Source organism: Pelodiscus sinensis, chromosome 23 (genome assembly GCF_049634645.1).
Source record: "Pelodiscus sinensis isolate JC-2024 chromosome 23, ASM4963464v1, whole genome shotgun sequence".
Lineage (NCBI taxonomy): Eukaryota > Metazoa > Chordata > Testudines > Trionychidae > Pelodiscus > Pelodiscus sinensis.
The window spans coordinates 1,236,017-1,262,259 of NC_134733.1; the positions used below are offsets into that span (position 1 = coordinate 1,236,017).

Here is a 26,243-nt window from a genome sequence, read left to right on the forward strand (position 1 = left end):
GTTGTTTGTCCATTGTCTCTAGACTCTGCAACACGCTCCCGGGGATCTCGACGCTGCCTCTTTCTTGCAGAAGAGGCAATGCAAATGAAGCGCTCATTAGCAACTTCTCGTGCTTCATTTGCATATTCTCTTCTGATACTTTTTGCACAAGAGGTTTTTGCGAAAAAAGAAGCAGTGTAAACGGGTCTGTTCTGCGCAAAAAAACCCCAAAAAACCAACAACCCTTTTGCACAAGATCCATATGCCTCAAAAAGGAGGCACACAGATCTTGTCCAAAGGGGTCTTTTGCGCAAAACGGACCTGCCTACACTGCTTGTTTTTGCACAAAAAGCCTCAGGCAGAGAATATGCAAATGAAGTGCAAGAAATTGCTAATGAGCACTTCATTAGCATACTCTCTGCCAGCAAAAGAGGCAGTGTAGATGTAGCCCTACTGACCTTCCCAGGCAATCGGCACCTGCATTCCCAAATAGGTTAAACTCAGTTCCTACAGCTTGGGCAGGACTTTCCAGTTCTGCCCCTCCCCCCTAGTGAAATGGGGGGGTGCCACGGTGCCACTGATTTCTTTTCTGGACAGAACTTCAGCCACTGGCCTGACATCCCTTGAGGGATCATGTCTGTGGCCTTGTCTTGGCGCACTAAGCTCAGCCTAAGCATAGCAATTGGCACTGGTCCTATAGTCAGCTACGGCCAGGCAAAGGGGCCTTGAGCACTGTGGCCCAGCCAGGAAGGCCTGTAGCTTGTGAATGACCCATGCCACAGCCACACCCCTCCGTATTGTTGCATAGTTTCTTGCTCAGGTGCCCTGGGGTGTCTCTTCCCCTTTTCATCTGGTTGCATCCACCCCACGTGCTGTACCAGAGACGTCCATGAACACCAGGAAAGTCTGGGCTTCCCAGAACTGGGCTGGTGCTCTGGGCTTCCTTCCGCTTGCCAAAGGCTTGTTGAAACTGCCTGGACCAGATGAGCTTGTCTGGCTTCCCCTGTGTCCACAGCTCAGTGATGGAGACAGGCAGAGTAGTCTGGGGAGGGACAAACCTCTAGCAGTGTCCTGCTATCCTTGTCTGGGGAGTGGGGTGGCTCTTAACAGCACCCCCTGGAGGACTCTGGTTTTATGCAGCTTCTTCAGTGTCCCAGACACAATCTGATGCGAGTCCATGGGAACAAGACTGGTCACCCTGCAACCAGAGCCCTCCTTTTCCCTTATTTCATAAAATGCTCTCGCTCCAAACAGGCAAACACTTCATGGTTCGTGCTGTACCCTGCATCAGCACTGTGCTCCTCTCTAAACACCCTGCATGGAACCGCTTCCTCTGCCTGGCTCCCCAAGACTCCTACAGCCTCACATCGCTACAGTGAGCAAGTCAGACTGGGGTGCAGAGGGGAAAAGTGACCCCAGTGCCACCTCCAGCTCTGGAGCGGTTAGATGTTGCTCCCAGGTGGGCATTCCCAGAGTGAATTAACCAGGCCTAAGCAGCACACTACAGGAACGAAATACACCCTCACTGCTGAGCTTGCTCTGAGTTAGAAATACCACAGTCAAGGCTGCATTCCCTGTGGAAAAACATACCAGAGCTAATGAGGCCATGCTTCTTTCCCGAAATATGGCCCAGCTAACGAGACCCTTGCACAAGCCAAATGCGCCGCTCTTCCTCTGTGATTGCGTTGTGTTCTTGGCCTGTGGCCAGTCAGCCATGGACGATCAAAGGCGGGATCGCTTTCCCATCCAGGGAGGATATATCAATCCACGTTGTCCCGCTGCTGTCAGTTGCATTCGCTCAGCTTGTCAGTGGAAGCCACTGATCTAATCAACTTCTGGTGAAACTTACAAGATGGATGAGAGGTTCAGGAGTAGCTGGCTCCAATGGACAGATAGATCCCCAAGGAGACAGGCAAAGGTCATTATTTGCTAGGAAAATACACAGCTGTGTACATAACCCACTGGTTAAGCACTCGCATCCAGTCATAGAACCTTTACATCAAACAGATTCTTCTCCCTAAGCTGAAAGGAGCAGCAAAGCTCATAGGAGAGACAGGAGTTTCACATATCAGCTAACTACCAGCACAGATCACTTAGCACTGTGCTATTGGTACCATATTGTACAGACCCCCACAGCCTTTGGCCCAGCTACACAGCCAGCAAATAGCAACCCCAAAGCTTTCTGTCCAGCTGTTAGAACAGAGGGCTGCCACACAGGAGACTCAGGTTGTACCAGTCGCTCTCGCAAGTCACCAAGGGCCAGAGCTCACAGTGTTTAGGGTCTTAGTTTCCGTTGGAATCAGTAGGACTTTGGAGCCTAAATATGGTTGAAGCCTGGGCCTCTGTTCCTCAGTTCCCTCATCTATGCGACAGGGATAATAATGCTAAGCACATGGAGCCAGAGGCACTCTCGCTCTGGTACGCCCAGCACCGAGCGCAGAAGGGCCCCAGTCTTATTGCAGGGGGGGGGGGCTGCAATATCTAGTCATGTGTTCTAATACCACCACTACAGCCTTGCCTCCCACGGAGGGAGGGGCAGGACCAGTAGTAACACACTCAGCAATGGTCAGCTGGCAAGAACAAGGCAGTGGGCTAACTCAGCCTCCGGGGCTGCCCGTGGCTCAGAGGTGCCCATGCATGCGAGGAGCCCCTTGCCGGTACCATGGCTGCAGCCGGGCTGTCACAACCAGAAAGGTGCAGCTTGTTGGCTGTCTGAGCTCAGGCACAGGAGCCTCCCAGGATCCCACGGCAAGGGGGATTGAGTGTTATGGATCCAGAGGGCCCCAAAACTCCAAGCTCAAACCTGGCTCCCTCCAAGCGTGGGAGGTGCTGATCCCAAGGCCTGGCATGGACCCGGCCTTTCCTCAATGAGTTCAGAGCCGGGAATTAACCAGAATTCAGCCTCTGCCACCCCATTCCTGACAGTGCCTTGGGCTAGAGTCGTCAGCAGCTGGCCTTTGCAGACTCAGCATTTTATTGGCTGCTGGATCACGAACTCCTTCAGCCCGGAGTTCCTCTTAGTTCCTTCCAGCACCTGGTCCATAAATAACAGTAGTGGGGCAGCCTCATCGTGGGGAATGAAAGAGGGATATCCAGAGCCAGGCGCATGAGCTCAGAAGCCAAGCATCCCTCCGTGGGGCTGTAACCGACTCATATCCTTAGGGACTGAGTCCAGTGCAGGGGATAGAGGAGGCTAACACCAGTAGCTGGGCAGCCTGCAAAAAAGTCCATGTGCAGCATGGTGAAACAAAAGGAAAAAATAAGTAGCACTTTATTTTTTTCTTTTGTTTTCCCACGATCAGACTAACACGGCTACCTCTCCCTCGCTGTTCAACATGTGCAGCATGGGAAGCCTTCTCAGGAGTCTTGCATTTTTCAGGGTTTCTCTTAAAGCCCCAGTTCCTGGTGTCACATGATCACCCAAGGCTCCGCTTTCATCTGTAAGTCCTGCTGTCTGCAAAATTAAACTTGGAAACTTAGTCCCTGAAGGCTCAAAAAACCCAACAACCCAGCAACAAGAGAAGACAACTAAGAATCCCTCACTTTATAATAGTAATTGAGATGTAGCCGTGTTAGGTTGGTCTTGCTGAAACAAAAGGCAGCACTATGCAGCACCTTAAAGACTAACAAGATGGTTTATTAGGTGATGAGCTTATAATGTCTTTTAAAACCCCTATGATTTCCAGAGCCAATCTTGGGGTTTATTACAGCTTCAAATCCCACCACTCACACCATATAACAATCTTGGGGATAAATAACAAGCCCGTGATTGAGAAAGGAATATAACTTTAATTCAACAACAGCACATAGCTTCATGGTGTTCCCAACCCCTGCCTTCAGGGCACATGGCCAAATTCGGACATTCATCATACTGCCCCTTAGCAGGGAGCATCTCTAAATTCCAACCTACAAACATCTCTACAAGCCTCATGAGCACACTGGGCCTGACTCCTGATCTTTCGAACGGTGTCAGTAATGCTGCATGGGGGACACCATTGCGGGGGCTGGCTGGCAGGGGCAGGTGAGGCCCAAAGCCCAGTGGAAGGGGGCGTTCAAAGCCAAAGCCAAGCTTTGTGCCTCAGAGCCAGCTGAGCTGAGCTAAGCAGACAGCCAGGGTGAGTCTCATTGCCAGGGGGCGTGGAATGGAAGCAGACACACTCAAAGCCACAGGATGCCACAGGAAGCCACAGGATGCCAAACCCACATGACGGTCTCCCCCGTGAGAGCCACACTCGCCTCGCTCGCTGCTCCTCCCCACAGGAGGCAGCCCCCCAGCACGTGGGCAAAGTAGCTCGGTGGCCTTGACGTTGCAGGGCAAGGTCCCCATAAGTCATAGCCCTCGCCCCGCCCTAGAAGGTCACATGGACTGCCGTCATCTTGCACAGCTATGCCTTTGGCTCCAAGTCACCGCATGCCAGGATCATGTCTCTCCTGCATGGAGAAGGAAGAGCATTGCAGGCAGGACGTCCTAACAGCCCTTGGCCCTGGATAAGTGACACCACATGTACGAGAGCGCCACCTCCAAAGAGTGACTGTGCAGACTCCACTCACTCCTTGCTAGCAGCAGCCTGGAAAGGCAAAGGGATTAGCAGAAGGCGGGAGCTGTGGATGTGGGAAAGGCAGGGTTACATAAGGGGGAAGGGGCCGTATGGGAGATGACTATGTGTGATGCTAAGGGTTCAGTTCCCAACTCTGGAACCTCAGGTGAGTCATTTAAACTAGCTTTTGTCTCACTTCCCCATCTGTGAAATGGGGCCAATGCAGCTCTGCCTGCTGGGTCTGAGCACACCAACCTGTGCACACTTGATGAGCTCTCAGGATAGACACCTCCACGGCCCGCCTTGGTGGTAACAGCCATACAGTCCCTCAGCCACAGCAGAGACCCCGGCTGGCAGGGTACATGCAGAGAAAGCTTGCCCAGGCCTAGTCACATCGGCTCCCCATCCCTCACGGAAAGAAGGGCAGTTTTCTCAGTGAGGCTTTGCTAAAAGGCCACCACTGCCCAGGCCCCACAGCCCAGGGACTCCCCACAGGGTTGCGGCTCACATGTCAGGCTCCTAGAGGGGGACACAGCCCCTCTCCTCTACGAACATGAGAACAGCTGTACTGGGTCAGACCAAGGTCCATCTAGCCCAGTATCCTGTCTGCCGACAGTGGCCAGCACCAGGTGCCCCAGAGGGGGACCGAAGACAATGATCAAGCGAAGTTGGGCGGAGACACAATTGGGCTGTGGAACTCATTGCCATAAGGCATCTTGGTGGCCATGGGCTTAGGAGGAATCAAAGCCAGGATGGACTAGTTCAAGGGAGAACAATAGTAAGGATTAAACCACCACCAAGGACTGCACAGGTGCCTTCAGGCAGCAGCCAACCCCCATTCATGGGGGTCAGGAAAAAGCTTCATCGGGGGCAGGTTATTCCAGAACTGCCCTCTAGGGAGGTGCTTGCAGGGGCACCTGGAATTGGCCTGTCAGAGGCTGAATTAATCCATCAGGGGCAGGAGGACAACTCTTGGGTCCGAAGCTAACCCAGCAGGCAGGCAGCCTGGGGAGCCAGTGGAGAGCACATTGGGGTGGCACGGGGTGGGGGGAAGGGATCTGGCTTCTAGCCCCACTTTGCCCCGACCTTTGGGCAAATTGGTTCACTGCCCTGTGCCTCAGTTTCCCCAGCTGCCATATGGGGTAGTGCAAATGACCTTAAGAGCAAGCTAGCTGTTCTTGCAGCAGGACATGTTTCTTCCTTCGAAACCACAGTGAGGCAGAAGGTGAGAGATGGGTAGGGCACCACACTGGGCATGGAGTCCTGCAGCCAGGGCCTAGGTAGGAAGGCCTGAGGGTGCCTATACATCAAGGGACCAGTGGGCTGTTAGCCTCCATTATCCCTGGGAGGAGGCATTAATGCTGCAGTGGGGGCATGGCTGGAGCCAGGAAATGCACTGCCTTTGCTTTGCCTCTAAGATCTCGGCCCACCTTGCAAGGGTTGCACATTCTGTTCAGCACAGACCAGTGTGGATTGGGTTAGGACTAACCCATTAACCAATTAAAGGGGATTTTACACCCCTGGTGCGGGTTGCGCCCTGCAAACACCAGGCTCTTGCTCTTGGAAACTCTTCTGCCACTTTCCTGTTGATTTAAAATCACCTCCCAGCCTGGAGCAGAGCAGGAGAGAGGCAGAAGCAGGCCAGCCATGGCCAAGGCTCCCGGTCAATGGCAAGTCTGGTTATACTAAGACCCCCAAGTTACCCTCTTTCCCACCTCTCCTGGGTGCAGCTTTGCCACGCTCAGGTGGGCTGAGGGTTTGGCTCCTGCCCAGCTGGGCTGGAACCATGTTTAGCGAGTGCGGGGACAGAGGGGCCACAACGTCAGTGAAGAGGAAGATGAAGGGCAGCAGTTGTAGCATTGACTCTCCAGGCTAGTTCCAGGCCACCCTCCTCCCCTCCCAGGGCAGAATCACGAGGCCTGTCCTCAGCAGGGGCTGCAGAAGGCACAGGGAAGGCCCTGTTAATTCAGCTGTTCATGGGGTGAAGTTGCCATTTCACCTCTCTATGGCTAAGCAAACCAAGTGGCCCTGTAGCACTGCCACCGCCTCTGCCACAAGGCACTTCCAATACACTCCTGCACAAAATGCAGCCAGCTCAGGGGTAGAGCATAGTCACCCACCAGCACACAGGGCTCAACATAACGGAGAAGCAGCTGGAAGGAGACACACAGGCCAGAGGGGCAGAACCTTCCCATACTGTACAGTGAAGGTCCCGTTCCCCTTGGCAACAAAGCATTTTGCTCTAAGGTCTCCATGGAAAGAGGCGCAGAGCAATCAGCATAGGCCAGCCCGCCCCTTCCTGGGATGGCAGAGGCGGCTGGGGCAGGGTTTGAGTCAAAGGTTCCAGTGCGCATCTGATGCTGGAGTCAGGCTGCAACCTCCACTGTGTGAATGGAGGTTAGGTCAAGGCTGTGGGGGACCCCAGCTGATGAGAGGTAGCAGCCTGGCCTGGGCAAAGCAGGCTCGGAGCTAGAGAGAAGCCCGGGGGTGCATGTGCCCGGCTATGCAGGCTTCCCAGACCCCAATGCTCCTCCCTCCAGTCGGTCTTCCCCATGACCAGAACACACCAGCCCCGCAGCCCAGGTGCTTTGCCTTCGCCTGCCCCTCCAGCATCGCACCCCATGGAGAAGACAGAGCCAGCTGGCCACAGGCTAGAGCCACCCCCCAATTTCCCCAGCTTTGGTTTTACAATTGTCCCCTCTGACCCAGTTTCCACAACTGCAAGGAGGCGCCTGGGCTGACCCCCGTGCACAGGCGGCTCCCTGGGAACCGGGAACCCCCAGACCCAGAGCTGCTGCCAGCCAGCCAATGGGCCAGCACTAAAGCCACGGGTAGGAGCCAGGACTTGGCTCCTGGGCTGCCATATGGCCCAGGCCAGACCTGCCAAGCCCGCAGTCACTGCCCACCGCCTGCCCCTGGAGCTGCCCCAGGGGACCCACTGGGCAGCTGGGAGCCAGGGGAGCAAGGTGCTGGGCCAGGCCCCATGGCTGCTCAGCCCCTGCCCCACGGCTGCTGTGGAGCCAGACTCAGCGCTCTGCTGCCCCCTGGTGGCCATAGTGATGGGTCCAGCAGCTGCAACCCCCACTGCTGGGCTCCTTTCCTAGGGTGGGACAGTAACTGACCATTTCCTACAGGCACCTCCTATTGCAGACGGGTCCCTGTGAGCTCTTTAAAGAGCCCCCTGCCGGCTTTAGCCGCAGCTCAACCAGCTCCTCCAGAGCCACACACTAGGGTGCAGCAGGGCACTGGCGCCGCTGGGTGGCAGGGTCCAGTGTCTGCCAACTCCCCGCTGCCCCCCAAAAATGCAAACTCAGGGGAAATAGCAGGCACTGGAGGAGAGTCTCTCCCCTCCCCCCCGCTCTCCCCCAGGGCTCATTGCCAGAGTTTCACTTCCTGCCCGCCCCCACGCAGCTTCCTCGTAGCCAAGGCAGCCAGAGGGGGCCGGGGGAGGAACCCCGGGTGCCTGCTGCCGAGGCCTCCTCCGTTAGCCCTTGCTAACCCCGAGAGAGGCTGAGGCTGGAGATGAGCTGTGGGAGGAGCAGGGAGGATTCAGCAGGTTCAGAGCACAGCCCTGGCCCAAGCTGGCTCCTTAGGGCCTTATTTTCCCAGCTTTTCTAGAGGCCATCTTGGAAACGCCAGGCATGGCCGGGAGGTTGTGGGACCCGTCCCACCCTGCCGCTGCCACAGACACAGGGGAAGGGCGGGGCCTTAAAACAAGGTCAAGTTTTATTTCAAAACAACAGGAGACAGACAAGTGAGACCCTCAGAGAGCACCCCGCTGCGCCCTCACCGTGTCAGCTGGTTACCTTGCGTCCCGCTCCCAGGAGGGGCCCCGTCCCCAGCGCACTGCTAGAGTAAGGAGAGGGCTGAGACCTGGCCCAGCTAACACGTCCTAAAACGAGCTCTGACTTCTGCCAGCGTCCCCAGATCAAGTGCTTGGCTTGGCTGGGCTTTGTGAGGTTGTTGGGGGGAGGTACAGATGCTGGACACACCTAGTTGCAGCACCCCGGCCTCCTTCAGTCTTCCCTGCCCACCTCCAGCCCATTGCAGCAGCCCCAACCCAGGCTGAACTGCAATGGGCCAACAAACCCCCCCCCAATCAGCTAATTGCCCAGGTGGTGGGGAGAAGCTAGCCCCTCTCCCTTCCCGCTCGGAGGGGTCACTTCTGAAAGCCAGCTCCCTGTCAGACAGGTGGCTGGACCCTCAGCTACTCCTCCCGGAGCCCCATTTAGAACCACAGGTCATGAAACCCACCCCCACCATGAACCACCCTGACGTGCTAACAGCTGGACCCATGGGCCAGTGCTTCTGATGGGAGCATACCGGAAGGGATCCAGAGCCCACCCCTCTGGGCTCACTCAGCCCATAGCCATCCTGCCCTAGCTCCAGCTAGGCTGGGAACACATGCCCAGGACTATGTGCACAGCCATCTTTGGGGCCTATGCCAACTGCACGGAGGCAGGCCCAATCCCCTTTGCCACCTGCCTCATTAAAGCCCATGACAGGCTAATGGAGTCACTGCCCTCAGACACATGGTGCCAGACCTGTGGCTTGGTCCAAGCCAGCCCATGTCCCTGATGATCACCTCCCACGCCCCCTGAAATGCTAAAGGAGCCCAAACTGGGGGGACCTACCTGCACCATTTGCAAAGCCAAACCAGCATGAAAGGCCATCAGTGAGCAAAGCCAGGCCAGGCAGCTACAGCCATTGAGACCCACACGCCCCCACAAAGGGCAGGGTCATGTCCTCTGTATGAGGCATACACAGGGGACACCCCTGCCCCAGAGAGCAGACCTCATCCCTTTGCTGGGAGATGGGGGGAGCTTTTAGCTTCTTCCAGCTGCTGTTCCAGTGAGAGCACCGAGATGTGAATCACAAGCACCCAAAATTTCAGAGAGAAGCCAGGAACCTGATCCGCCAGGCGCACACATTTTGAATCCATCTAGTGTTACCCCTGGCTCCCCACAGCTCGGCCAGAGCCAGCCTTTTGGCTCAGAGCGGAGGCTCTTTTGTGTAGGGCTACAAAATGCAAACATTGCTTGGCAAGAGGGCAGCCCCAGAGCATGCTACAGGCTCACCTGGGAATCTCTACCCATCATGGAACCATTGGGAGATCCCCCAGAATCTCCCATGCCAGCCCTGCCTTGCTCCTGCACACGTGCAGCTTTCATCGAGAGCAGCTTGGCACACCATGCATTGCCCGTCTCACCCTCTGAGCCCGTGCAGCAGAGCTCCCAGGCCTGTGCCCAGCAGCTGGTCCCTGGACAGGGCTCCAAATGGGCGTGGGCCTGCCGACGCCCTGGTGCAGCAGATGGGAGGGCAGCTTGGGAGAGCAGCCAGGGGCAGAAAGGAGAAACTCCGGGCATGCTGGAGTCTGGCTGGCCTGGCCTAGTGAGTCGAGACACCGTTGTGGGCATCTCTCCGGGTTCTGGTCAGGCCCACGGGCTGAGGGGGCACCTGGCTGGTTATCAGCGAGATCCACTCCTGTCTCTGGGCCCTAGGAGAGATCGGACAGAAGGGGGGGGTCAGAGGCTGAGCCCCGTGTCGGGGGAGGGGAGCTTTTCTTATTCTACAAGAGAAACTCCCCAACCCACAACTGCCTTTCACTGTCAGGGTGAGGGAGAGGGCCGGGGCATGTTTGTGGAGTGGCCAAATGGCCATTCTAGAGCCAGCAATTTCTATTATCTCATGGACCTAGCTCCATCCTCCTCTTCCACCCCCTGGCTGTCCACTCAGACCACCAGGCCCCCCCCCACTAAGGGCCTGAGATCACAGGCTGGGGCTGGAACAGGACATTGGTGGGGAGGGCCCTCAGCACTGGAGCCCTTTGCCCGGTTGAGCTGGATGCAATGGGCTCTGGACACCCAGTAGGAGCTGGGTTGGTGGGTCCTCTCAGGCCCCCCCGTGAGCTCTGGCCATGTGTTCCCCTCACTCTGTACCCAGGGCAGTGCGAATACGTCATCCTAGCCCCCACGCACCTGCCGCCCAGCCCCCTCACACACCAGCAGGGCTCAGCCCTCTTGCCAGGTAGAGCGTCTGCAGGCCCCTGACATGCACCTTAAGGCTTCTGCCCAGGTCCCTGGGTGGCTCTTGGAGAATCCAGGCTCCAAACCTCCCTGAATGTTCAACAGCTCATGACTTACCGCTTGGCAGGTGTCCTTCAGAACCCCCTTCTCACCCCAGCCAGCATGCCTTGGGCCTCCCTCAGGCCCTCCACCTCTGCCAGCCAGCCAAGCAGAGGTGATACTGAGTGGGTGCACCCTGGCATGTTGCTCTGGCAAGAGCCGGCTGAGCTATGGTGAAAGCCAGCATGGAGCTATTTAAAGAGCTGGCAGGAACCTGGAGAGCAGTAGGGTGGTACCTGCAGGAACTGTCAAATGACTCACCACTGCAGCCAGGGAACCCCACCCAGAGGGGCCTCACACTCACGTGCTGTCTGCTTTGATGAAGAACTCCGCAGTGGCCCCGCGGTGGTTGCAGGAGAGACACAGGAGGAAGGCTGTGTTAGGGAGCCCCAGTGGCTCGGCTTTGAGCGGCTCTGCTCTCACGTGGCTGGTCTGGGCATAATCCTTGACTGAAAACCTGCCATCGCTGTGAGGAAAGCATGGGGGGGGGGCATTTGTGGAGCAGAGCCAGGTAACAGCCCCCCTACACTCCCTGCCAATGCCCAGCTCCTGGCTATGCAGCAATGCTCACCCCAACAAGCCGTTAGCATCTGTACCCACAGACAGGGCATCTCCACCTGGGGCCTTCACATCTCACCCCATTGGAGAGACACGGACTCTGCCACCAGCCACCCCACCCTGTCCCACTGTCTGCCCCATCTCCCAGGGCTGGAGACAATGCAACCTCAGATGCCACCAGGACCCACTCTGGCACTGGAGGGGAACGGCAGGTGGGCACCCTACCAGCGGTGGCCACAGGAGGAGCAGGCTGGTGTACCTCCCATCCCAGGAAGTTTTGGGGCCCCAGCCAGAGCAGCAAGGCCCCCAGGCTGCGAAGGGTAGACCCAGGTGCCATGCAGACTTACTCCCTCCGGCGGGACAACAGCAGCAGGTCGCTGAAGAGGTGCAGGTGGATGGGCTTGGTGCTCAGGCGGGGTCTGGACCCCACACCCACCTCTTGGATGAGGATCTGGGAGAAATTCCCTGCCCTGACGAGCCAGCGGCCCCGACTGATGAGCGGGATGGACTGGAGGGAGAGACACACAGGGCTCACCAATGGCTCCTGGCTCAGTCAGTCGCTGCACTGCCCCACCCCAATGGGCCGCAGGCCTGGACACAGGCATTTCTGTTCGGGGGGATGCTATTTAGTAAATGTGAACTGCAAGGGAGTGAACACACCTCCCCGTGGGCCCCCGAGTAAGCGTGCTCCGGCTTGCTGGGAGAAGGCTGGGGCTGATTCCCCACCCCGCCAGGAGCAAGGCCCAGCCCCAACCCCGGATCAGGGAGGAGAAACCAGCCCCAACCTTCCCCCAGCGAGCCGGAGCATGCTTACTTGGGGAACCAGACGGGGTGCATTCACACCCTTTGCACCACCCCCACGTGTGACCCTGGGCAGATGAGCCAGTCTGAGCGTGCGCCAGCCCCCCTACGGGATCCCTGAGGGGCACAGCTTGCAATGCATCCAAGAAGTCCCACGGGGCGCTCAGCCATGCAAGCTATGATCCTGGCACCACGCGCTCACTGGGTGACATGCATCTTTGTCCCCTATGCCAGCCACCTTGGCATCCCAGCCCTCTAGTCCCAGTCCCCCCTCCATCCAACCCTCCCCTTATGTGACCCTCAAGCCTCCCTGCCCATGGGGCTGTGCCATCAGGAGCCACTGTGGCTCAGGGCCAAGCCTCACCTTCGTCTTCACGAACTCGACTTGCTTCTCTAGCAGCACCAGCTCCTCTGTCTGCTTCATGCGCCGCACGTTCTCATTGCACTCGGACACAATCTGAAAGGGCAAGGGACATTGCGGGCCCAGGGCACTCCCTCCCCCAGTCCCATGGCAAGGGCAGAGATCAGGGAATCCAGGGCTTTTGGTGCACCCTTGGGGATGGAAAAGGTTTTCCAGCTCCTGGACACAGCTGATCTAGTGCATTATGGGACATTTCCCCACCAGAAGGCTAAAAACTGCACCTCTCCATTGCATTTGCCTAGGCTTTGCTCCAGGGGAGAATTGGGGTGGGTCTCTAGCTCACTTGAAAGAGAATCCTCTGAACTGTCATTCATGCTTAAATTTGACACTTTACACCTAAACCTAAACAAAGACATTAATTATCTTACCCATTACAAAGAGCTTCCCCAATTATCACCTCTAATCTCATTAACTCACAGACATTTACCTTTCCTCCCCCCCCATCCTCCTTCTGTTCTGAAATGTGATTTGTCCTTTTCATGTGTGTTCATTTTTTTAATTGTATCCTTTGGTATATATGGTTGTGACTACTTTCTTCCACTATTTGATCTGAGGAAGTGGGTCTGGCCCACGAAAGCTCATCACCTAATAAACCATCTTGTTAGTCTTTAAAGTGCTACATTGTCCTGGTTTTTTATTTCATACAGTAGAACATCAGTGTTCTTGCGCAAATACTCGCAGCCAGTGTAGACAGGTGGCAATTGCTTTTGCGCAAAATCTTGCCAATGTAGACACAGCTAGGCTGTTTAATGTTATTGACAAAGGCCCAAGGCACAGGTGGGAGAAGAGCACTCAGTAAACCAGGACTACTCAACTTTGGAAGCCCCGGGGGCCGCAACTTAAATGTGGTTGCATATACATGCAAATATATGTGCAAATAGCTTTCACAATGCCTCAGCGCTCCCAGCAGCTCCTTCCTGGCAGCTAGAAACGCCAACACCCTGTACCCGTATGTTTCAGCCAGCCGGTCTGCTTGCATCTTTCAGTGCTCACCCTGCCTAGGAGACGCCTTGCCGTTGTGGAGTGTGTTCCTTGTGTTTAAAGAAGCCCACCCGTGGGCCGTGTGCTGAGCCCTGCCTAAAGCCAAATCACCCTGTGGGCCACAAATGTGTCATGGGCTGCATGCGGCCCACGGGCCACAAATTGAGTAGCCCAGCAGTAAACATTCAACCCATACCCTCAATGAATGTCAGAGGCATCTCCAATTCACTCCCACATCCTCCCTGGAGGCCTCCAGCGAAGTCAGGGAAGGGAAGGGAAGGGAAGGTGGATATTACCAAGCTATCCTTGAGAACCCTTTTCCAGGGGTCCCAGCAGCGTACGATGGCCCAAACCCATTTTGTTCCCCTCTTGCTGTCACCTTTCGGGCTTCCCAGAGCTGAGGATTGCCGACTCTGGGTGTTCTGTGTTTTGGCCTCCCTCGGGCAAGGAAACCTTTTAACCAAGCTCTAAGAACCCAGAAGCACAATCGCTCTGGGGACATGGAGGTCCCCGGGACCATCCCAGAAAGGCCACACAGCGTGCAGCCGGACAGCTGAGCATGCTCAGGTCAGACTGGGGGTGGAGGTTCGCCAACAGAGGCCCCCCAAAGCCAGAGGATTTGCAAGCACCAAGGACAGCGGGTCACTGAGTGACTGGAGCGGCCCTGGCAGAGGCCAGCAGGGTGCAGTCCACACAGTAAGTGCTCAGGGGCTGAGTCCACACCAGGGGAAGCAAGCAGAGACCCAGGAAGAACCTGTTATCAGAACCTTCTACCACATCTGCTGGCCCGTGAGCTTGGCCCGTCTCCGCACACTACTTCCCCCGTGACATTGCTTCTGCGGGGACGGCAGGTAGCACAAGGGCTGCTACAACATGGAGACCAGCATGGCCAGCCTGGGTGCCTTCTGCAAGCACCCAGGGGTGACCTTACCTCTCCCACTGCCCTCAGGGCTGCACTGATGGAACCGGCCAGCTCGGAGCCCACTAGGGCCAGCTTCAGGATGTTCTGTGGGGCAGAGGAGAGAGCAGGGGGGGGATCAGTCATGGGGAGATACCAGGTCCCCATACCCCTCTGCCAGACTCCTCCCCCTTTCTCTGCCATCCCTCCCACTCTCACCATTCCCTCTGGCATTGCCTCCTCAAGCCACCTTGCTCACCCCAGCTACAGCTCAGAGGATGCTGGCCAAGGCAGCTTGTGACCCTCTCAGGCAGGATCCCTAGCAGGCCAGCTCCAGCCAAACCCCCAAGGGAGACTTCAGCCCTGGCTTCAACACCTCACCTCCAGCAGGATCTTCAGGCGGGTGATCCTCTGGAAGGGCAGCACCAGGAAGGATTTCAGGGGCTGCCGTTGGCACACCGGCTGCTCCTCCAACTTCCTCAGGACCTGCCGGAAGCGCCAATTCTCCCGCCTGCAGCGTGTGGTACAGAGGGGGCGAATGAGGAGCCCTGGGGCCCAGAATCACCCTAAATTCATGGCCCAGAATTACAGGGCAAACCCTGCTCAGAGACCCTGGATGTTCCAGCCCAGCAGTCATGCACTGAACAGGGCATTTCCCTAGCAGCAGGATATGGGAGGGGCTGAGGGCTACTTCTCTGGGGCGAGGGGGGAGTTAAGGATATCCTTCCTCTTCTAAGATGGGAAGATACAAAACGTAAACACAGATACAAATCTAGTGCTGCCCTAGCCCAGGAGCCAGCCAGTGAAATCTAGTCTTGAGCCCAGGAATGGCCTCACCTGTCCAATCTCCCTCTGCTCCCCATTAACCACTTGTGCACCCCATAGGCCAAGAGCCAAGCAGCTGCTAGCCTTTCCGGTCCCCAAGAGAAACTGCAACTGGGAATATGTCCTGATGGAGTGGGGAAGCAGGAAGGGGAATGGAGTCTGCTATCCTCAGTCAAAAAAAAAAAAGTGTTAACTCTGAAGAATGACGACAGCCACTTAGTGTAACATTTGGGGACCATTTTCAGCAGAAACATGTCTCCAAAATGGAGTAGTTGGATAGGATGGAGCCCTGGCGAGTTATGGAATCCTCCCCAAGGGACATTGCAGGGATCCACTCCTCTGGGCTGTGTCCAGTCTAGCTCCAAACAGCCCCCGTGTCCCCAAGGGGGTGCCCTGCACACACTCGGCTCTCGCTGCACGAAGAGTTTCCTAGGTGCAGCTCCACCGAGCCCACCGAGAGGAGCCACCAGGGAAGGGTCAGACTGGCTGTTCCAAAGGGGGGGGGGGCAGCCCGAGCCCTGGCTCCTCACATCAGTTGCTGCATGAGCTGCGCCTGGTACATCTGGTTGGTGACGTAGGGGACGTAGACTCGGTGGAAAGCGGGGCAGTGTTTCAGAGCCACTGTCCCCAGCCCTGCTAGGAAGACGTCCTTGTCCATCTGCTCCTCCAGCTCCAGGAGAAACCTGCGGAGACCAGGATTCGCGGGAAGCATCCCACTGCTGGGCAAGACTCAGGCTGGAAAAACCAATGATTGTGCCTGCTGTCCACAGCGCCCCCTGCTGGGCAAGGCCAGGGCTGGAGTAGCTGGGAGCTGCCCCCTCAGCCAATGCTTCTATCCCACTCCCCACAACGCCCCCTGCTGGGCAAGGCTGGGGCCCATAGTTGGGGGGTGCTCCCCGCCAGCTGCAGTTACCTTTCACTGACATCCCTCACTTGCTGCAGATTGGAGAAGAGCCGGTGCACCTCAGCCCTGGTCAGTGTCTCCTGCAGGACCAGCGAACCCTTGAAGTGGCTTGTGGCCACTGAGAGACTGCGCAGGTAGGAGGCCTCCGAGGTGATCACCTCAAACAGGGCCTGGCATGGAGAGCGCGTGTCAAAGGCCAGGGATGAGCAAGCCAGCACAACAGGGCGTGGGGCTCCCCACAAAGGGCACTGTAGCACCTGCAGTCAGAGGGCTCCAGGCCAGCTGTTTAAAGGGACTTAGGTGCCTCCCTGAAAAGAGGGGCAATCAGGCACCTAAATCATTTTGCAAATGCAAAGTACCCAAGATGGGCAAGAGCACAGGCATAGGGGCAGGTGGATGGCTGCCTGGGCACCTCTACCACCCCTAGGGTGGTGCTGGCATACAGGGGCCCACCTACAGGAGGCACTTCTCTTCCATTACAGGCCAAGAGGAATCCCCTTCTAACTGCTGGGCACTGGCACGGAGCACAACGCTGGAGTCCAGCTCAGCCCTGCAGCTTAATCAACTGACAGAGGCACAGACACGCAAGAACAGCCAGATTGGATCAAGCCAAAGACCCATCCAGCCCAGCGTCCGGTCTGCCAGCAGCAGCCAATGCCAGGTGCCCCAGAGGGAGTGGACAGAATAAGGAATCAGCCAGCAATCCCTCCCGTTGCCCATTCCCAGCCCCTGGCAAGAGGCGGCCAAGGACTCCCTCCCTGCGCAGCCTGGCTAGTAGCCGGGAATGGACTGTCCTCCAAGAACTGTGTGCTAGGAGACCAGGTCGATCAGCCCTTCTGAGAAATCACTGATCCAGGCTCCCCATGGGGCATCGATTTCTATCACAGCATCATGTGGAAGGGAACTGCCGGGTGCCAAGGGCAGAGGCAGGGCAGGTGAAAGGAAGCCATGGTAAACAGGGGTGCCAGGCTGCCACAGACCACAGGGACCTGGGCATCCAGAGCAAGCCACGGGACCAGTTCCCCGCTCCACGTTGAGAGAGAGCCTCCATCTCCATGGTCCACTCAGCCCCTGCCCCTTCCAAGGCTGCCAGGTGCCAGCTGACCCCCACCAGGTGGGCAGAGTTTGTCCAGGATAGACTCAGTCGCAGCACTGCCCCATGGCCCCTTCTGCGTTTCCTAGGGCAGGAAGCAGAACGCAGCTCCCCCCCCCCCACCGCCGCCTGCAAGATCAGCCCCTCCCAGTACCTCCTGCAGGTGGTGCTGCTGGGGCGTGAGACCCTCCAGAAGTCGCTGGCTCTTCACCTCCGGGATCTCTTGCCAGAAGCAGAAGCTGTAGTCACGGGGAGAGCCCTGCGAGGCAGCGTCAAGCAGGGAGGATGAGAGGAGGCCAGCGATGGACAGGCTGGCATCCACCCGGAAGGACAGCTCCTTGGGCTTGAGCTCTGCTGCCTTGAGGCGCTTCACCCAGTAGTCTTGGTAGAGAGGCTCTGGGCAGGAGTGAAATTAGCCTCAGGGACCTGCCCAGGAAAGCCAGCTGGGCCTCCCAGAGGGCTTCATTAACACTACAGACATTTAATGATGAAGACACTCCCAGGCCCAGTCACAGGACCTGCCTGCTCCACACCCATCCCTGAACACGGGGAAACCCTCTCCTGTGTTTAGTGGCTGCCTTAGCCTTTTCTGGGCCCGGCACAGCATCCATGTTGCCTGCCAATGCTCATCGGTAGCCCTCTCCGAGTTCCTGCATGCCACCTTCACCAGTCACAGAGGGAGAACCGAGGCCACCAGAGTCAGAATCATAGACCACTAGGACTGGAAGGGACCTTGAGAGTCATCGACTCCAGTCCCTGCCCTCACGGCAGGATCAAGCACCATCTAGACCAGCGTTTCCCAAAGTGTGGCCCGTGGCCCAGTACTGGTCCTTAGAAAAATTATCACGCACAATCTTATTAATTTGTGTGACGGGACAGCAGCACCCCGCACCGCCGAGTGCAGTGGCACAGACGGGATAGCAGCACCCCGCACAGCCGAGTGCAGTGGCACAGATGGGATAGCAGCACCCCGCACCGCCGAGTGCAGTGGCACAGACGGGATAGCAGCACCCCGCACAGCCGAGTGCAGTGGCACAGACGGGACAGCAGCACCCCGCACCGCCGAGTGCAATGGCACAGACGGGATAGCAGCACCCCGCACCGCCGAGTGCAGTGACACAGACGGGATAGCAGCACCCCGCACCGCCGAGTGCGGTGACACAGACGGGATAGCAGCACCCCGCACCGCCGAGTGCAGTGGCACAGACGGGATAGCAGCACCCCGCACCGCCGAGTGCGGTGGCACAGACGGGACAGCAGCACCCCGCACCGCCGAGTGCGGTGGCACAGACGGGACAGCAGCACCCCGCACCGCCGAGTGCGGTGGCACAGACGGGACAGCAGCACCCCGCACCGCCGAGTGCGGTGGCACAGACGGGACAGCAGAACCCCGCACCGCCGAGTGCGGTGGCACAGACGGGACAGCAGCACCCCGCACCGCCGAGTGCGGTGGCACAGACGGGACAGCAGCACCCCGCACCGCCGAGTGCGGTGGCACAGACGGGACAGCAGCACCCCGCACCGCCGAGTGCGGTGGCACAGACGGGACAGCAGCACCCCGCACCGCCGAGTGCGGTGGCACAGACGGGACAGCAGCACCCCGCACCGCCGAGTGCGGTGGCACAGACGGGACAGCAGCACCCCGCACCGCCGAGTGCGGTGGCACAGACGGGACAGCAGCACCCCGCACCGCCGAGTGCGGTGGCACAGACGGGACAGCAGCACCCCGCACCGCCGAGTGCGGTGACACAGACGGGACAGCAGCACCCCGCACCGCCGAGTGCAGTGGCACAGACGGGATAACAGCAACCCGCACCGCCGAGTGCAGTGGCACAGACGGGATAGCAGCACCCCGCACCGCCGAGTGCGGTGGCACAGACGGGATAGCAGCACCCCGCACCGCCGAGTGCAGTGACACAGACGGGATAGCAGCACCCCGCACCGCCGAGTGTGGTGGCACAGACGGGACAGCAGCACCCCGCACCGCCGAGTGCGGTGGCAGAGACGGGATAGCAGCACCCCGCACCGCCGAGTGCGGTGGCACAGACGGGATAACAGCACCCCGCACAGCCGAGTGCAGTGACACAGACGGGATAGCAGCACCCCGCACCGCCGAGTGCAGTGGCACAGACGGGATAACAGCACCCCGCACCGCCGAGTGCGGTGGCACAGACGGGATAACAGCACCCCGCACCGCCGAGTGCAGTGGCACAGACGGGATAGCAGCACCCCGCACCGCCGAGTGCAGTGGCACAGACGGGATAGCAGCACCCCGCACCGCCGAGTGCAGTGGCACAGACGGGATAGCAGCACCCCGCACCGCCGAGTGCAGTGGCACAGACGGGATAGCAGCACCCCGCACAGCCGATTGCAGTGGCACAGACGGGATAGCAGCACCCCGCACCGCCGAGTGCAGTGGCACAGCCTTCTTGGGAGAGAGCCCGCCGCTGCAGCATCTCTGCCAGGCATGCTCCCGGGTGGCAGGGCTTGATCCGGCGGGCACTAGGACCCAGAGAGAAGGCCAGGCGCCGTGCACACCGACGCAAAACGTTTCCATGCACAAGCCTGCTGCCTGATTTACAGAATAAATATTTTTAAACTATCTTGTGGACATGACCATAATAGTTCCAGCCTCGGAGATGCCTTTAAAAACATGTAGCCTCCTTCTAGCCCACAGTCTCCAATTTCTCCATTGTCTCCCTCCCTTTTCTCACATGCTGAACTATGCGATCATCTGAGTCTCTTCCAGCCAGCCCCCCAAGAACTGCTGCCTCTCATTGGAATCACCTTTCAGGTTTTATTGAGAGCTTCTGTCTTGCCCCTAAACACTCATCTGTGGACACTTTTCTAACTGCAACTTTGAAAACCCTGGATGGGGTTCCCACCAGATCAAACACAGCGGATGGGCAGGTCCCAGTCATGGCAGGCATGGTGCAAGGGGAAGCGCAGGATCAGCAGCTCCTCACTGACATGGTGACCAAGTGTGTGTGGGGCAGGACGGGGTGTGACAAGAGGCTCAAGGCGGCTGCTGCAGACTGCAAGCACGAAGAACAAGGTGGAGCGGAAAGCCTTGCCTGAGGTGTAGGGACACGGATAGGCCCCCCCATGAGAGCCTGCTGCATCCCACATTGCACAGGGGTTTGAGAGGGCTGCAGATTACCTGGGAGGTGGCCACAGACCACTAATGGGCCAAGGACCGCACTTTGAAAGCCACTGCCCTAAGGGAACAACCCAAACTGGAAAGCACAAGAGTGGCGTCCCCAGGAGAAAGCACAGAGTGGAGGCTTCTACTCTGCAGGTCGAGAGAGGCCTGAAACCCAGCACACAGTGGACGAAGATGATGGTTTTGCAACAGAAGTCAGTAGGCTCGTAGGGACTCTGTTCCCACTTCCTGGCTGGGGCCGAGCTGGCTGAAGTGACGCTCTGTGGCCCACCTAAGGCATGGTCATGACGACAGCCTCTGTAAATTCTTCTAGGAATGTCCCTCCATCCCACCATGCCGGAGAACCTGTAGCCAGTGCACAGGGAGCAGGTCAGTACTCACGGGTTTGCATGTATTTAGACTCCCTCTGCCACTTGTCCGTGTCCTTCGCTCCTTTCCCCAGTGGGCGGCGGAACAGCCTAAAAAGCAGCGAAGGGAACCTTTTAAACCAGGTTGGGAGAGTCCCGGACCATTGAAACATGAACTTCTCCCATAGTGCCTCCTGCTGGGCTTTGTCACTCCTTTATGTCTTTGTGCAACTCAAACCCTCTCTGTGCCAAGGTGCCCAAGTGTAAAATGAACACATCAGAATATGCCAGGTGGATCAGAACCAAGATCCACCCAGCCCACTGTCTTGTCTCCAGCTGCTTCAGAGAGATGCAAGAATCCACAGTAGTAGCATTGGCTAGTTTGCTCCTCAGATTAGGTCTCTTCCTGATTTCCTATAGATAGAGATTCACTTACAACTCTGAAGGGGGAGATGTGTCATCCCTCCAGACTTGTTACCGTTAATCATGGGCATGCTGGATATTCCACAGTCCAGATAAGCATTCAGATCAGTGCTGGATCTTGCAAAACTCTGTGATAAATAGCATCATGTGGCAGTGAGTTCTGCAGTTTAACTGCACTCACTGTCTGATATGGTGTTATCTATCTACTGCACAGAAGACTATGCTTCAACCTTTGTAACATCTAATCTCCCTATATCCCGTGAAGTCAGGAGGTATTCTTATACCCATTTTATAGATGGGAGATAGGCCCAGAGATGCCAAGTGACTTGTCCAAGATCATACTGGAAACTTGTGGCAAAGCAGGGCTGTGAACCCAGCTCTCCTCAGTACTAGGCTACTGCCCAAACAGCTGAGAGATCTTCCTGCTCTGAACAGTATTAGAGAAATAAGGTCTCAGAGCCAAGCCTGAATTACAAGCCCTAGCTCTATCCAAATGTGCCCAAAGTTCCGTATGTGTGGATCATCCTCTTGTAGCAACAGGGCCCAGCGGGACAGGCCAGCTTCAGGACCTGGAAAGCATAAGGATCTGAGCAAGGGGGGGGGGGGGGGGGGGTGAACTGTGCCCGTTGGCAGCTCAGAGCTAGGCCCTTTTCTGGTCGCTGCCAGCCTGGGTTCTAAATTCTTTTATTTCAACCCAAATGATGCTCCTAGGCCTTTGGCGGGAGCAATCCCCGTACAACACAGCACACCAGGTCTGCAGGCACCACAGCTGGGGGACCAGAGAGGACCAGGAAGGTGTTTGCTCTGAACCCTAACGATAGCAAATCAAGCGTCACGTGCTGGAAGCCCCGAAGAACTAGAAGTGCACTCGCATGACAAAGAGGGGCAGTCAGTGGGCAAAGCTTTGCTTGTGGTGGGAACTTGAGGGAGTTATTGGGTCCCCCAATTCAACCCCAGAAGGGAGGTCAGAGCCATACCCCATCCAGAATGATCACTGAGTAGGGCCATCAATATGCCAGGTGGTTCAAGGAAAGGAAGCAAGAAACCCTCCCTATGGGCCAGCTGCAGTGCAATTTAGAGACCCTCCCAGACACCGGGCAATGCAGGGAGCTGTCTGGGGAAAGGAGGTTACCTGCGCTCCAGACTTGGCATCTGCAGAACCGTGGCTTTAGCGAGATTTTCCAGGGAGCCATGCAGGACATTCCGCCCTGGGACCGGGATGGGCTGCTTTGTCCTCATTCCCAGCAGGCCAGCAGGGCCTGTTGGCCCTGCAGAGAGAGGGGACTCTGGGCCCAGGCTCTCGAAGGCTGCCAGCTCGGTTGTGGGGGGAGGGGGTTGGCAGTGGAGAGAGGCAGGGCCAGTGCCACCCAGCTGGTCAGTTCCTAGGGAGAGGAGGAGCAACAGGATGAGGATGCTACGGGGCAGATGGGTCGGCCTGGCACCACACTGCACCCAAGCCACGTCGTCAAAACAAGCCTGCCCTGCTCCTCATCGCAGCTGGGCTGAGCTCCCCAGCACCCCAGGGAGCTGCCAGCCTCACGGGGCCCAATCAGAGCCAGATGCTGGCAAAGCAGGCTAGAGAGCTTGGCAACTGCCTCTGCGTGGCAAGGCTGGTGCCACCTACCAGTCATCCCGATAACAGGAGCACCAGTCTGCATCTGTAGGGGCTGCCAATCAGGAGCGAGAGGCCCTGCCCAAGCCGGGGGGGGGGGGGGGGGCAGGGGAGAGCAGGAGCTGCCGGCCAGGAGCAAGGGGTCCTGCCTGAGCTGGGCGGAGGACTTTAGCAGAGCTGTGGGGAGGGCTGGAAGAGCAGATGCTGGGGTAAGGGCTGAGACCCATTTGAAGACCGAGCAGGAGTCAGGCCCAGGACTTGGCCTTGTCCCAGTGCTGGGCACAAACTCATGCCCTGTAGGGCCCCACAGCCGCCATCCCCCGCCCCCGCCGGGGCCTGCCGCCCCACTGCCAGTCGCCCCCCCCACCCCCGCCGGGGCCTGCCGCCCCACTGCCAGTCGCCCCCCCCCACCCCCGCCGGGGCCTGCCGCCCCACTGCCAGTCGCCCCCCGCCCCCGCCGGGGCCTGCCGCCCCACTGCCAGTCGCCCCCCTGCCCCCGCCGGGGCCTGCCGCCCCACTGCCAGTCGCCCCCCTGCCCCCGCCGGGGCCTCCCGCCCCACTGCCAGTCGCCCCCCCCGCCCCCGCCGGGGCCTCCCGCCCCACTGCCAGCCGCCATCCCTCGCCCCCGCCGGGGCCTGCCGCCCCACTGCCAGTCGCCCCCCCCACCCCCGCCGGGGCCTGCCGCCCCACTGCCAGTCGCCCCCCCCACCCCCGCCGGGGCCTGCCGCCCCACTGCCAGTCGCCCCCCGCCCCCGCCGGGGCCTGCCGCCCCACTGCCAGTCGCCCCCCTGCCCCCGCCGGGGCCTCCCGCCCCACTGCCAGTCGCCCCCCCCGCCCCCGCCGGGGCCTCCCGCCCCACTGCCAGCCGCCATCCCTCGCCCCCGCCGGGGCCTGCCGCCCCACTGCCAGTCGCCCCCCTGCCCCCGCCGGGGCCTCCCGCCCCACTGCCAGTCGCCCCCCCGCCCCCGCCGGGGCCTGCCGCCCCACTGCCAGTCGCCCCACTGCCAGTCGCCCCCCCGCCCCCGCCGGGGCCTGCCACCCCACTGCCAGTCGTCCCACTGCCAGTCGCCCCCCCCGCCCCCGCCGGGGCCTGCCGCCCCACTGCCAGTCGCCCCCCCGCCCCCGCCGGGGCCTGCCGCCCCACTGCCAGTCGCCCCCCCGCCCCCGCCGGGGCCTGCCGCCCCACTGCCAGTCGCCCCCCCGCCCCCGCCGGGGCCTGCCGCCCCACTGCCAGTCGCCCCCCCGCCCCCGCCGGGGCCTGCCGCCCCACTGCCAGTGGCCCCCCCCACCCCCGCCGGGGCCTCCCGCCCCACTGCCAGTCGCCCCCCCGCCCCCGCCGGGGCCTCCCGCCCCACTGCCAGCCGCCATCCCTCGCCCCCGCCGGGGCCTGCCGCCCCACTGCCAGTCGCCCCCCTGCCCCCGCCGGGGCCTGCCGCCCCACTGCCAGTCGTCCCACTGCCAGTCGCCCCCCCCGCCCCCGCCGGGGCCTCCCACCCCACTGCCAGTCGTCCCACTGCCAGTCGCCCCCCCCGCCCCCGCCGGGGCCTCCCGCCCCACTGCCAGTCGCCCCCCCCGCCCCCGCCGGGGCCTGCCGCCCCACTGCCAGTCGCCCCCCCGCCCCCGCCGGGGCCTGCCGCCCCACTGCCAGTCGCCCCCCCGCCCCCGCCGGGGCCTGCCGCCCCACTGCCAGTCGCCCCCCCCGCCCCCGCCGGGGCCTGCCGCCCCACTGCCAGTCGCCCCCCCCGCCCCCGCCGGGGCCTGCCGCCCCACTGCCAGTGGCCCCCCCCACCCCCGCCGGGGCCTGCCGCCCCACTGCCAGTGGCCCCCCCCACCCCCGCCGGGGCCTGCTGCCCCACTGCCAGTCGCCCCCCCGCCCCCGCCGGGGCCTGCCACCCCACTGCCAGTCGCCCCACTGCCAGTCGCCCCCCCCCCCCCGCCGGGGCCTGCCGCCCCACTGCCAGTCGCCCCCCCCACCCCCGCCGGGGCCTGCTGCCCCACTGCCAGTCGCCCCCCCACCCCCGCCGGGGCCTGCTGCCCCACTGCCAGTCGCCCCCCCCACCCCCGCCGGGGCCTGCTGCCCCACTGCCAGTCGCCCCCCCCACCCCCGCCGGGGCCTGCTGCCCCACTGCCAGTCGCCCCCCCACCCCCGCCGGGGCCTGCCGCCCCACTGCCAGTCACACCCCGCCCCCGCCAGGGCGTGCCGCCCCACTGCCAACCCAAGACACTGTCAGGCCAGTCTGTCCACGGCCCCCATCTCACGAGCTGGCCCTCTCTGCTGCCAGTCAGAGTCTAGCTAAAGCCACAGCGGAGGCAGGACTCCTGGTAGCAGCCAGGAATGAAGGGCCAGCACTGGGGGAGAGCCCAGCCCCCATGTTAGCACATTTCAAGGGGGCTCAGCTAGCCGCTGGTCCCAAGGCGGGATGGAGGAGGACCGGCCACTGTGCCACGTGGGGGAGCTGGGCAATCCTGGGGGGGGGGGGGGGAGCCACAGCAGAGGGGCACACAGACCTTGGGTGGTATCGCCTAGAAGCAGGACCCTCTCCTCCGCCACCAACACAGGATCCCGGGAGCCCCCTCGGCGGGCGGCCCAAGGGCCCTTCGGGGAGCTGCTACCTTGGAAGAGGCTGGGCAGCAAGGGGCAGAGCTCTGGGCACCTCTCGGGCCGGGCCCCCGGGGCTCTCTGGTCCAGGGGGTAGGAGCCGTGCCTCCTCACCGGCGCTGCGGCCCTGGGTGGGGAGTCCGAGCGCGCGCGCTTCCGGCAGAAGAAGTCCATGGGGCGAGGCGAGGCCTGCACAGTGGGGAGAGAGAGGCTCAGTCCCAATCACATTGCTCACTCCCCCCGGGGGCTGGCCTCTCGATAGCTGGGGTGCCTCCTGCCATCCAGCCCCACCCCCCAATGCAAGGCACACAAGCTAGGCAGGGGCTGGCTGGGCAGATCCCTGGGTAGGGGCCAGAGTAGCCTCAGCTCCTCCCAGCTCCACCCACACTCAGGCCCAGGCTCTGCTCAGGCCCCCTCTGCCACATGGGGTCCCGGGGAGGTACCCCACCCAGAGCTCCACCAGGCAGCTGGGGGGAAGGGCAGTCCCTGTGTACTCTGGGATCAGGACCAGCTAAAGAGCTCAAACAAGGGCAAAGAAGCCGAGGGGAACCCTGCTGCAGGCTGGAGAGCAGGCCAGTGGCCCTGGTGTGTCTGCCTGGGCCAGCGCTCCCAAGGCCTGTAGACTCTTACCTGCAGGATCCCAGCACCCAGGGAGGTCAAGAAGCAACAGCTGCTCCCACTTGCAAATAAATAACCTGCAGGCTCCTGCCGAGTGGCTCCTTAAAGGGCCAGCATGGCCTGGGCTCCCAAAGGCTGCACCTGGTTTGCACCCAAAGGAGCAGATTGCAGCAGGGCAATGAGGACTGTCCTGGGCTGCCCTGGCTCCCTGCATCCCTGCATCGTAACTAGGGGCAAGGGCAGACTTCTCAGCACAAGCCCATTCCCAGTTTGCAAGCTTGGGAGGGGCACTTGTGGAGGGTTTCCCTTGGGGCCAGACTGCAAACAGGAGGCCTTGAGCCCCAGCAGCAATCCCAAC

General features: G+C 60.0%; 1 protein-coding gene across 4 annotated transcripts; it reads right to left on the reverse strand.

Moving 5' to 3' along the window:
• Positions 1-3,729: 3,729 nt before the first annotated feature.
• On the reverse strand, positions 3,730-25,549 carry ARHGEF19 (Rho guanine nucleotide exchange factor 19). 4 transcript variants are annotated; one of them, XM_075906439.1, is made up of 12 exons: positions 25,177-25,534; positions 22,189-22,324; positions 20,668-20,744; positions 17,278-17,519; positions 16,040-16,200; positions 15,657-15,809; positions 14,683-14,812; positions 14,335-14,409; positions 12,366-12,458; positions 11,548-11,708; positions 10,947-11,108; positions 3,730-10,014 (listed from the first exon to the last, which is right to left on the reverse strand). In XM_075906439.1, exons 1-12 carry the CDS (start codon positions 25,439-25,441, stop codon positions 9,906-9,908), a joined length of 1,764 nt encoding a protein of 587 aa, XP_075762554.1. In that variant the 5' UTR covers positions 25,442-25,534; the 3' UTR covers positions 3,730-9,905. The 4 variants fall into 4 exon arrangements, with proteins under 4 accessions (XP_075762554.1, XP_075762555.1, XP_006121777.3 ...); XM_075906440.1 differs by lacking the exon at positions 25,177-25,534 and adding an exon at positions 22,681-23,053 and having other exon boundaries at positions 22,189-22,438; XM_006121715.3 differs by having other exon boundaries at positions 3,732-10,014; positions 22,189-22,438; positions 25,177-25,532.
• Between the last annotated feature and the right edge of the window lie 694 nt (positions 25,550-26,243).